Source organism: Thalassophryne amazonica, chromosome 17 (assembly GCF_902500255.1).
Source record: "Thalassophryne amazonica chromosome 17, fThaAma1.1, whole genome shotgun sequence".
Classification (NCBI taxonomy): Eukaryota; Metazoa; Chordata; class Actinopteri; order Batrachoidiformes; family Batrachoididae; genus Thalassophryne; species Thalassophryne amazonica.
In genome coordinates, this window is record NC_047119.1 from 38,008,595 (window position 1) to 38,020,740 (window position 12,146).

General features: G+C 38.5%; 1 protein-coding gene across 1 annotated transcript in view; it reads right to left on the minus strand.

The window, feature by feature from the left end:
• LOC117529249 (ephrin-A5b-like) overlaps nucleotides 1–12,146 on the minus strand; it is a 158,068-nt gene that overhangs the window by 17,915 nt on the left and 128,007 nt on the right. The window contains exon 2 of the mRNA XM_034191984.1: nucleotides 26–318. Coding sequence (XP_034047875.1) covers nucleotides 26–318 — 293 coding nt within the window. The remainder of the gene's footprint in view (nucleotides 1–25; nucleotides 319–12,146) is intronic.

Below are 12,146 nucleotides of genomic sequence, written 5' to 3' on the forward strand. Positions count from 1 at the left end.
ATCTTTTGTCCTGTTGCATACTCACAGATATAGTAATATTCCCTGCCAGGACGAAACTCAAAGCCCAATGAGAAAGGGGTGAAGAGCTGAAATTTCTCGGAGAACTTCAGAGGTCCATTCGGTGACAGTGGCCTGTTGCATTCCCAGCGTTTGAAGCCCTTGGCGGTGTGGTCGCAAGAACTGTATCCATCATAGTTCACCATGTAGAGGACATAGCGCTCGGCTCGTTCGTCTGACACCGGGCCCACGTAGTGTGGACAGTAGACGTCAAGGTAGTCATTGATGCACACGTCAATGTGGTAATCACCCCGGTAAAACCTGGAAGAAGACAAGAGATACATGAAGATTTAAACAAGAAAAAGGAGAAAACATGGAGTTATTCTTCAAGAAAAATTTCTGCTCAGCATTTCCAACTCAAGAGAAACTACTACCAAATTTCAATGAAGTCATAAAGCCAACCTTTTTCTTTGTAAGTCCATAAATGTGTTTGTCAAAGTCCTGAGATTACAAAAAAATGAAAGGAAAAGCAGAACCACAACCTTTTAAACTCAACATTATGTCATCAGTGTGAATTTTTTTTTTTTTTTTTTTGGTTGGTTGGTTATAAAATGTGCAGTTTGTATGGCACAGATCTGACTTTACTGTGAGATTCATTTCTGAAATCATTCCTGTTTTAGTTTTTTCCACTTCTCCTGGTGGAAATATAAAAAGCAAGCTGTGTAAACATAATTAAAGTAAATGACTGGTTTAATGCAGTGAGCACCAAGAAGCCCTGATTCTCATAATCTGATTAAACCATCTTTATATTCCGCTCTGAGGACAGCTTATTGTGCGCACTCAGCAAAAACGCCATATGATTCATCTGTTTCTGAATAGGTGATTGCTCTGTGTTTATATGCAAGGATGTGGCTCCACACAAGATCATGTTTTTACTGATCTTGACCTTTTAAACGATTGATTTAGCTGATTAAAATATGCTGAGTATGTGTGCTGTCTGTGCCACATTCTGTGTTTATTCATTTGTGGACATTCAACATGTTGACTCTGCTGAAACAATATACGGCGTTGTGGCGAAACAGTGTGATAGTTTGCAACACGGGACTGAAAAAAGGATCACAATACTGAAGAAAAATTTTGAAAAAAAAGTTTGAAAAAGTGCAACTGATTTTTTTGACAATATAATTCTCTTTTACTTGTTACTTATTGACCTCCAATGATTCAGATGTTCAACACTTTCACCACATATAGATGCACTTATAATGGCCAAGTCCAGGAAGTCACTGAAAGCCTACATCTTAGATTTTATCAATGACAAGAACACTCCATTTCCAATGACTAATTATATCTACTACTATAAGCAACAGGTTGGTCATCGTCATTTGCCAAGGTTTTTGAAATGGAGCAATATCTCCACCTGGTGGACATTTACCATTAATGTAGGTACAATAAAATTTCGCCAACAGCTGTAAGCAAGTTACTTAAGCTTCTCCCTTGTTTCACTTGGGGTCGCTACAGCAGAACTGAGGTCTATCTGCATGTTGATTTGGCACAAATTTTATGTTGAATATCCTTCCTGGCATAACTCCATATTACATGGAGAATAGGCAAGTGCGGCCTTGAAATGGAAACCTTGTGCACTGGAAACAAGATCACTTAACTGCTTGGCCACCACCCCTGCCCAATTTTGCCAACATCTATAGTTATTAACAAAATATAAAGCAACCACAATTGACACCCCACACATCAAAATAATCCTTGTATCCGAATGCTAATGCCAGTTAATACATAATCCACTCCTGTTACTGTAGTACATACACAAATTAAGCAAGTGAATAGCAGGGACACAATTTGGATGCACTATGCCACTGCTATGTCCTTTCACCCTGATGTTTACAGATGACGTATGTGTACATACTAAAGAATGTCACGAAAATTTCTATTGGCAGATTTTTTTGAACAATGCCACGGCCCCTTAGACCTCGCCATCATTTTCATACGTTCCCCATTTTCTTTGAGTACTCCTGGGAAGTTCTTCTTCTTTGGTTACCAGGCTCCAGCTGCAACATTGTGGTAGCGTAGTGTAGTCTGTTTGAAGACAAGGGACATACCAGATCACCCAGATACCAATCAATGGCTATTAAATGCCTGCAAAGTACATGGATACCTCATAGATTATGATGTGCTGCATTTTACCTACTATACAGTACACTGGTATGCGTATTTAGATGCCACAGAACACCAAACCCCCACAGCATGCTCACCTACATTACATCATAGGCAACAAACTAGAGCGTGCACCCTCTTGAAAACAGCAAGCATAAATTGAGCTTTACATCTATGCTACTGGCCAAAATGCTCAAGAGCACTTCATGCAGTGTTTTAAGGTAGAAGGAAGTCTTTACTATGCTTGGTGGTCTATTCTTAAAAACAGCATGATTACCTCAAAGCTGGCTGATAATGAAGGAAACTGAAAGAGAGAAAGTGCAAATGAAGAAAATTTTACCACATGTACTCAGAAACTGAGATCCTTCCAGGATTTGGCTCTTCTGACTTTGCTTACAGGATCTCATCACGTCAGTCTCAATCACCCAAAGCCCTTGTGAGATTCAACTGACTCCACAACTCACCCGCCTCAGCAGAAAAACTAGTACGCTGTTCAATTCAAACCATCTATCAATGCACGTCCTGGGTTTTAATGACTTATGCGGGCGTTGAAATTGAAGTCCCCGGGTATTACGGAGCTAATCCCCTGGTTAGCATGTGCCTGTAGAAGCGTTATGGAGATCCCCCTGCAGAATGAGATTTTCTTTAGCCCAGTATGACAGGAGCCTCTCGTGGAATTTCTAAGTCTGGGAAAATGAGGCTGTTCTAAAACCTCGCAATGAAATTGTCTCAGAATTTTTCGGCTGTTGTTTACTGTAAAGTGAGAGGATAAGAAAAGCGGCGAGACATTCCTGAGGAGAGTGAATGGAAGCACATATTCCCACAGGCACCGTATAAGGTTGCATTTCTGAAGCTTCGAGCAGAGACAGATTAGGCCACGACAACCAGTCGGTCGTGTCTCGGTAGCTGCTAATGGCCCGAGGTTCAGTATCACTGACACAGTACGGATGTCTTCAATACTCCACCTCTGTTCATTGACACAGTGTGGGTTGTCAGAGGAGACCGAGCTGGTGCATGCGCCACACCGATGATCTGATACCAATGAACTCTGCAGGGCGCCATGGGGGTTTCGTCCTGACGGCTCGATTCCCCCCAGCTGCGGATCTGATGCGACGTCTGCCCCTGCTTCTCGCCAAGTGAATGGAAGGAACACTGAGCTGACTTGAGGCCAGGGAAACCAGAAAGTGGCTGAGAGAGGCGCAGCTGTTGTGGGACACACGTGCATGTTGGGACTTCAGGAGGTACGCGCTCGCTGCGTCCTGCTGGGGGTATCGGGTTGTTGTTCTACAGATTGTAATTGTGCTGCAGGATTAGTGGCCGTCCTACTGTGTGTGTGTGCGTGGGTGCATCTATGATATTTGGAGAGATATTTGAATCTTCCTTTGGGAAACCAAATTCAGATGTTTATTTTATCTTAGGTTTTCTCACATTTTCCACGATCAAAAATAAATCAGACAGTGTTGAAAATTGTTTTGATTTCTCAATCAGTAAATTAACTCACACTGCAAACAGGCTGCAGACAAACGTGATGACATTTAAATTGACATTTTACTGATATTCTGCTCACCTGAAGAGAAATTGCTTTATTTTTTATTTATTTGTTTTATTGAAATTCAGGTTTCATCCTTATGATTAAATCAAGCAAAATGTGTGCTAGTACACAATATGCAAGTCATAATGTGATATGAACACTGCTGAACTTTCCAGCAGGTGCCAGTGTTCAGTAGGTGGCACACAAGGCCATGGCATTGATTGATCTGGTCAATCAAAGTTAACAAGGGTCTAATCAATTCATCATTATCAGTTATATATATCAGAATCAGAATAAACGTTATTCATCAAGTATCTTCAAAGAATACAAGGAATTTGACTCTGGTTTGAACTGTGCAAGTCAAATGTGCAAGAAAAATCTGCAGGTGAAATGTGCAATAAAAATGTGTGCAAAGGAGAAACAGACCAACAGACTGAAGTTGTACATGAAGTATATGAATTAGTGAGTTTTATGTCAGGTTAAAGTGTTCATCAGTGTGATGGCCCGTGGAAAGAAACTATTCCTGTGTCTTGTTGTTTTGTATGCAGAGGTTGCAACAAGACTGAACCAGGAAACCATAAATAATGCAATTTTTACCTATTTCTTCATTGTTGCTTCAGTGTTTAGAATCAAGACACGACTATCTTAGTTCAGTCCTATATATGAAGTAAGTTCTATATAGGCCTCAAGGCCTGTTGGTGCCCACGCTTATCTCTGGATTCTGTAGCGTGAAGTTCATGAGCGACTCCCCCTGGATGCGACACTAGCCCAACACAACTGAGGTTTTAGTTTTGCATTTTGTTGTATATGAATTTGTTGTAATGTATTTGCCAACATAATGGGCATCATGTTTCTGTCCGTGGCTGCTAGTTTAACATGCTAGCTGACGCTGGCAAAAAGGCAAGTGTTGGGGTGGGGGGGCAGATCAATATATCCCTGTTCAGCAGGTGGTAGACAAACACAACCCTTTCTAGTTAGCCATAATCCATCCCGCATCCGTTAGCTATCCAGCAGGTGGCAGACACATCTATGGAATATTAGATTAGCAACAGAAAGCTACTTTTTCCATTGATCCGAAGCATCAATTGCTTTAAAAAAAACAAAAAAAAAACAAGTGTCACCCCTCCACTGCAAGTACAAAACTGCTGTTTTTAGCACACTAAATAATATATATATTTTTAATAAGTACATCATTATCACAAAAACATTTTTTTTATATTTAAATCAAACTATTATGTTTTTCAGTGAAGTAATACTTTGCTTTACAATCATTTTATTTCTGAAATTTAAATACTAATAATACATGGCCCCCTGTGGCATTATCAGCCATATTCGTATTTCTCCCGTCTGTAATTACAGTCTGGTCAAACAAGAAACCAAAGACTTTGTTTTCACTTGGACTTTTTTGCTCCTCCTGCCCCAGCTGAGCGTTTTGGCTTCAGGCACAGACACAGCATGGCCTCCTTTAGCCCCAGTTCCAGAGCTCCTCGCTGATATTATGACTAACAGGGGTCAACCGGCTCCACAGTATCACATCTTAGAAGCCCTGTGGGACACCCTGTTTTGTCCTCCTGTGCCTTTGTTAAGCCTTAAATTCTTTGCAAGTGTCAATAACTGTCAGTCAAAGATGATCCATGAGTAAGAACCCAGATTAATTTGGATTATCTTCAATTTCTAACTACAACCTTTTAAAGAGACAAGATTGTGAAAGTGTCAGTAAAATCTGGATTATGTTTTGGTTGGGGACAGAACTTCCTCCCGCTATCATTCTCTGGTATCCAATTGAGATTTATTACAACTACAGTTTGAAGAAGTATCTGATTGCGTTTTACTGTTCTCTGACCTTACTTATGTATGAAAATTTAAAGTATCTTTTCTAACTTTTAAATGATATGTATTATTAATGATGACTTTTTGAAGTTTTTATTGTATTTACAAAGTAGCACTATTTTTACATATTTAATATGTCCCTGATTTGTTTAATTACTGGTTTGGTTTTGAATTATGTTTGTACTATTAGCATTTATTATTAGTATTTGAATTTCAGAAAGAAAATTTTATTATAAAGCAAAGTATTACTTCATTTAAAAAACATAGTTTGATTTAAATCTAAAAAATGTTTTGTGGTAATATAAATGGTTGCATATTTATTCAGAAATATATTTTATAAAATGTAAAGCATAATGTGCACATGTAAGGAGGACAACCCTGGTATATACTCATAAATATTCCTCCATCGAATGCATAGTTAAAAAAAAAAAAATCAGCATTTGAAAGTGACATCTTGAATATATTGTATGCATTTTGAATATATTGAATGTATTAAAAAGAAAAAAATGACTTGAAATATAATTAGATTTAGATTACAGCTCAAGATTCTTTTGATTACCTACTAAACTGAAGATTAATCAACTGTTTTAATCATTTAATCATTTACTTGTTTATGGAAATTCAATCAGTCCATTAATGTTCAATTAAGCCTTTGTTGTCATTGTATACGGGATACAATAAAATTTCACGTATCCCTTGGTGCTACAAAAATTAATGTATAACAGTGTAAGGTACTATATACAAATATTTAAATTAAAGTATAGAATAAATAAAATCTCACCATAAAATCTCTAATTGTCATGTTCGTCTTAAAGTATATTTTAACTTGTGTTCATATGCCGGGGAACTGGTAAAAGCATTACTCTACCTGGGTTTAAAGATTGCTAGCCTTGTTTATACACCTGGTATTATTTAGGCTATGCCATTTCTATTTCCTATATTAAAATGGACCCTGGGGTGACAACCACCCCAGGCTATGTTATACCCCAAGGTATATGTTGGTGGTGGTATTAGACCGGCTTTAAATTCCAAGGCTGGACAGGACAGATATGGGCAAAAAATTGCAACGGCACAATGTAAAACACGATGAAAGACAATGAAATGAAATGAAGGTAGCAAACACGCTAACACATGATGTTCCTCCAGATGTTTGCCAGATGGAGGATATAAGGAGTTTTCTGAGGTGACAGAAATGAAATATTGGAAAGCTACAGAACTCTCTGAAAATGCAGATGTTTCAAAATGCCAAATAGATGACATGATCATTGTCTTCTGGATATTTTACTACTGATCTCCATCTCTGCTGCCCTGACTCAAAGCTCCAATGCCCCCCTCTGTGAGCTGGACTGAAGCGTGAGAAACCTTTCTACATTTACTGAGCTATAAACCGTAGGCAGCGTAAGCAGTCTTCAGTATCAGTGTTTCTTCATTTTCATTACTAACAGGATTTATTCATCTGTTTTTCTAAATGGCTTTGTTGTTATAGGCTATTTAGTGAATCATTAAGCTTTCACGGGGCTGATCAAGGCAATTTCGAGGGTTGTGTTTTCCTTCAGCATTGTTTTGAGCAGCAGGAGGCAGTGAAGCCTGAGAAAGGGTTTGGAGTTTTGATCGCAGGCAGCAGAAAGAATGTACAGACACTGTTAGAAATGTGTCATAATGAGCCATTAACAAATAAAAGCACCTGAATCCAAATCCATCTGTCTTTGGAATTAATTATCCCTTGACCGGCTCAATTACTTACAGCCAGTTAGAGTAGCTTATCGATGAATCAGTAACTGGAGCTGTTAACAAAACAAACTCCTATGGATAATCCTTGTTTTCATTGTACTGAAAGAGAAAGGAAGCCTTTCTTTAACCCCCCATTCTTTAGTTTGACATAACCTTTAGCAGTCAGAAAGGGCAAGACTAAAATAGAATTTATGTTATTAATTTAACTTAGGTTCAGTCACTAAGCTCACACTGGATCATAGCCGCAACACAAATATTTTAGCAGAACACATTGTTAAAAATAAAAAGCCTAATATTCATGTCTGATCCAGCTATATGCTAAATACCTAAGCTAACTACAGTGGTGACTCGCTGCATTGACTGTAGTTATGCTAGCTGCTATCTAGCTTAGGTTTAGGTACTACCTGGATGAAAATGTTTAATTGAAGAGAAACATTTTGTCCACTTGTCGTACATATGACTGAAAACTATGTGAAACTGTTTTGTAGCAGCTAACACTGAGGTACGGGAGAGTTTTGTAACATTTAAAGATGCAACATGGAAAGCTAATAGCTGCTTCCATTTTGGACACTGGGCAAGAGAGGAATTTAGAAGAAGGTAGAAAAAGACAAAGTGGAAGAAGGGAGAAGAAAAGGGGAAGATGTTCCAAATAAAGAACAGATCAGGAAAAAGGAAGAACATGAAAACAAGTAACTAAGACATAGAAAACAGAATGGAGGCACTGAAGAAGATGAAGAAGAAGAGAAAGAAGGAAAGAACAATGTTAAAGATAAGAGTGCTTGAGAGTACAATATCCCCTGCTGGCAAATTCTGCTTTGGTACATGTGCATGCTACATTCCAAAAACATTTCAAGGTATCTCATAACATTTCAAGGTATGCGATAGTTGATTTCAGAATGCAGACACCAAGTCATGAAACTGACAGTGTCTGGGTTTGTTAATCAAGGGCCATAACTCTGGTAAAATGGGCCAAACTCAAACAATATGATAATATGCGTATTACCATCCTATAACAAGGAATTATAGCAAGTTTCCCAAAATTCGTACTAAAAATGTGAGTTGATTTCAGAATGCAGGCACCCACTCATGAAACTCAAGTCTACGTTTGTTAATTAAGGGCCATAACTCTGGTACAATGGGCCAAACTCAAACGATATGATAATATGCATATTACCAACCTATAACAAGGACTTCAACCAAGTTTCACGAAATTCCTCCTAAAAATGTGAGAGGAGTTGATTTCAGAAACCTTATACTGTTTTTGGGACGGACGGAGAAGCAGACAGACAGACAGGTGGACAGAAATTGCCACGACATAATCCCCCATCGGGCCTTCGACCAGCAGGGAATAAAATAAGAAAAAAGTTCTAATACAAGATAAAGGCAGAAAATAGTAGTCGTAGGAAATAGGGGAGGACAGGATGGAAGATAGAAAACATATGGGAAGTAGAGAAGAGCAAGAAGAGGAATTATGAGAAAGAGAAAAGAAAGGAAGAGAAAAAAGAATAAAGGGACTGACCAAATAGGACATGAAGAAATAGAAGACAAAATAAGAGAACAAAGAGGAGGAAAGACATGAAAGGAGGAAATAACCAAAAGAAGAGGGAAGAAAGCAACGGAAGGTTGAAATGAGAAAAAAATTCATTAAGGAGTAAAACTGTGTTCACATTATTGCAGTTTACAGCAATCTTTAACATCCCAGAACTGTGTTGGCGGCACTGTACTTTCTTCTGCTTTGCACCCACTGCTAAACACTGTTCGTCGTGGCACTGGCTTAAATAAATTAATACCCTGCTAATTGATAAACTGAACAGCTGTAAAGTATTCAAGGAGGTTTGTGTTTAAATTTGGGTTCAACAGAAATTTAAACCTTTTTGGCACAATTTTGGAACTTCTGGCACGTTATTAGTGTTAACCTATCCCCCTTTGTGAGCGCATTCACCACCCTACTCTTCTCTAATTGATTGAGTGTATACGAAGGTCAGCGGTACAAAAATTTGAACTTTCAAGTTTAAAAAGGGGATAGGGGGCAATAGAGAAGAAGAGGCATGATGAAAAAAGAGAAAATGGAAAAGAGGAGACATATAGAGAAGAGATAAGGAAATAAAGGACACAGAATCAAGAGGAGAAAATGAGGGAAAAAAAAGAAAAAAATAAATAAGAGTAAATCACCATTTCATTGGTAAACATCCAATGAAATGCATGCAGACAATAAAAAAGGAGAAAAAGAATAAGAGGAGAAAAGAAGGGTCGAGTAATATAAGGAGATGATAGCAAGGAGGAAAATGGACAAGAGGATAAAAAGTAAAGGAATGGGAGAAGGGGTCAGAGTTCAACGGCACATTTTCCTAAGCAATTCTTCTGCACGGCTTGTGTGTGTCCCAGAGGGACATCACTGTGTTGCTTGGTACAGTTCTGCACAAGTTGGAAAAGGCCATTTTAACTCATGCAGATTTTAAACTGTCAAACTTTTCAGGAGCTCAGCCGGACTCTCGGCCACATTGTGCTTGTCTCCAGGCAGCGGTGTAACTCCACCTCCATTTTTCACCCTCAGCACAGAAAGACTTAATCTGGGATATTGAGAGTTGAGGACAGAGTGTACGCCAAGCCCATCCGGAGTTATATCGAGCTGCGGCGGGTCTACCCCAAGAATGATGGGCTGAGCGTGTGGGGTGCTGAGGTGGCAGGGAGTCCACAGAGTACCGTAAAAAACAAAACAAAAAAGGACTTAAGCTTGTCTCCCATTATCAATTTATCTGGGCTGTGACAAAGCCAAAAATTTAATCTTAATAATGTTTAGAATGTTTGAAGTTTAAAATGTAATCTGTTAGGGATGTAATCTTTTAAATAATGGTTAAAATTATGAGATAAGTCGGTGGCATGTGACAAAGTCATAGAAATGTAATCTGATAAATTATGTTGATTAATGATGCTTCATACTGCAAGATTGTATTGTAAAAAAGGGGCAGAATATATAAGACTTGTTCTTCCAATCTGCTCCTTTTCATTCAATGGTTTGTAATGTTTTATTTCTGCTTTTCTGTTTTGTTTTTTTTCCTCTTAAATGAATGAAATAAATATTAAATAAATAAATACAATTTTTGATTCTCAATTGGGGAATCAGATACTCAATCTGGTGCTGAAATCCGGTGCAATCGGTCAAACCAGGCTGTAGTACACTGTGAGCAATCAAGGAAAGTTTTAAACAAGCTTAAAATAACTGTTGCATCAGGATGAACAAAAACATGAATAATCTGATTTAACTGACACAGATCTGGGGTCTTCTTCTATAAGTAGGTGAAAGTGGACAGGTGGGTACACTGCGCAGTAATCGGGACCCATTGTTCTCGGAGAACAAGCTTCTTTTTGATCCATGCCTGCAACATAAAACCCACAAAAAGTATATTGTACTCTTCAACGGAGGACATTTTTTAGATTTTAACAGAGACATTTTAGCTACTTGGAAAAGTGTGAAGAAAACGTGGAAAGAATTTTGCACAAGTGCTGGCGCAGGCACTGTAAAAAGACAAATAAATTGCATAATGGGAATCGTGCATTTGGGTTTAATCTGCAATAATATGTTACAATATAATATGTATTGTATTTTCTGGAGTATAAGCCGCACCTATTAAAAAATGTCTCGAAGAGGAAAACCCAAATAAATGCCACACCAGAGTATAAGTTTTTTGTGTTATCGGCTCTTTAATTTGGGACTTTTGTGCATTATTGTACTTCACCTTTTATTATTGGCATTTATTCGGTTATTATTAGACTTTATTTGTTTCACGCTTTGATTGCTAGGAAAGTACTATACAAATAGTCATTATTATTATTAGAATTAATAATGAATGTGATTATTTTTTCTCTATATAAATCGTACCAGAGTACAAGTCGCAGGACCTCCCAAACTAATACAAAAACCACGACATACACTGGAAAGTTGTGTAATCATGTATAAAATAGTGGCAATAGTAGGAACTGTGATTCCATATTAATTCTGGCTAAGATTACATATTAATACAAAACTCAGCCAGGTGTGGGAACTGCTTAAAGAAGAGAAAAATACTCAAAAAACATTCAACAAAATAAGACAGGAAAATAAATAGAGGAGATGAAAATTAAAAAGGGCAGATCAAACAGGAAGGAAGAAAGAGAAATGAGAAGAGGAAACAATAGAACAGTGGGAGAGCAAATAAGAGATGTGAGGAGGCAGATCTCAAAGAAAGAAAAGAGAAACACAAACGCATGACAATCCTCTCTGAACAAATCAACAACCCTCCCACCCTCAGTGGTCATGTCAACACAGTCGCCTCTCTTGTTTTCTTTTAGTAATTCCTGATTACATCCTCTAGGGGGAACTCTTTACGGAACCACAAGACTGATGTGGCTGTGGTCATGTGACATGACCCTCTGAGGCCCTTGGTCCTGATGGCCTCAGGGTTGGGAGGTCCTGATCGCCCTCCCTCCACCTGTCCCATCATTCATAGGATGGCCGCTGGGAAGTTAAAGCCGTTATTACAAAGTTGGCTAATTATACGTACACATCTGACTGTGGAGCTACAAAGGCACACGCGTGTTTTTAAACACATAATGGGTCTGCCGGGGGGCTCGGTCCGACTGGGCGTTGACAGTGGAATGATGGGAAAAATGGAGCCTATAAAATACAGACAGTTCTGCTGTTTTGCCTTTTTTTTCCCTGCTGGGAACAAAACCGAGGGAGGTGAATAATTGGTGTCGGATTGGAAACACATTGCTGCTTGTGGGAAGGCACCTCAAAATAAAATACAGGGCTGCAGAGAGACAGAGAGGAAACAGAAATGGGAAGAATGACTGTGGCCAATCGCTAAGTAGTCGTTCATTACATCAGAAGCTCTACTGTGTGCCAGCCTGC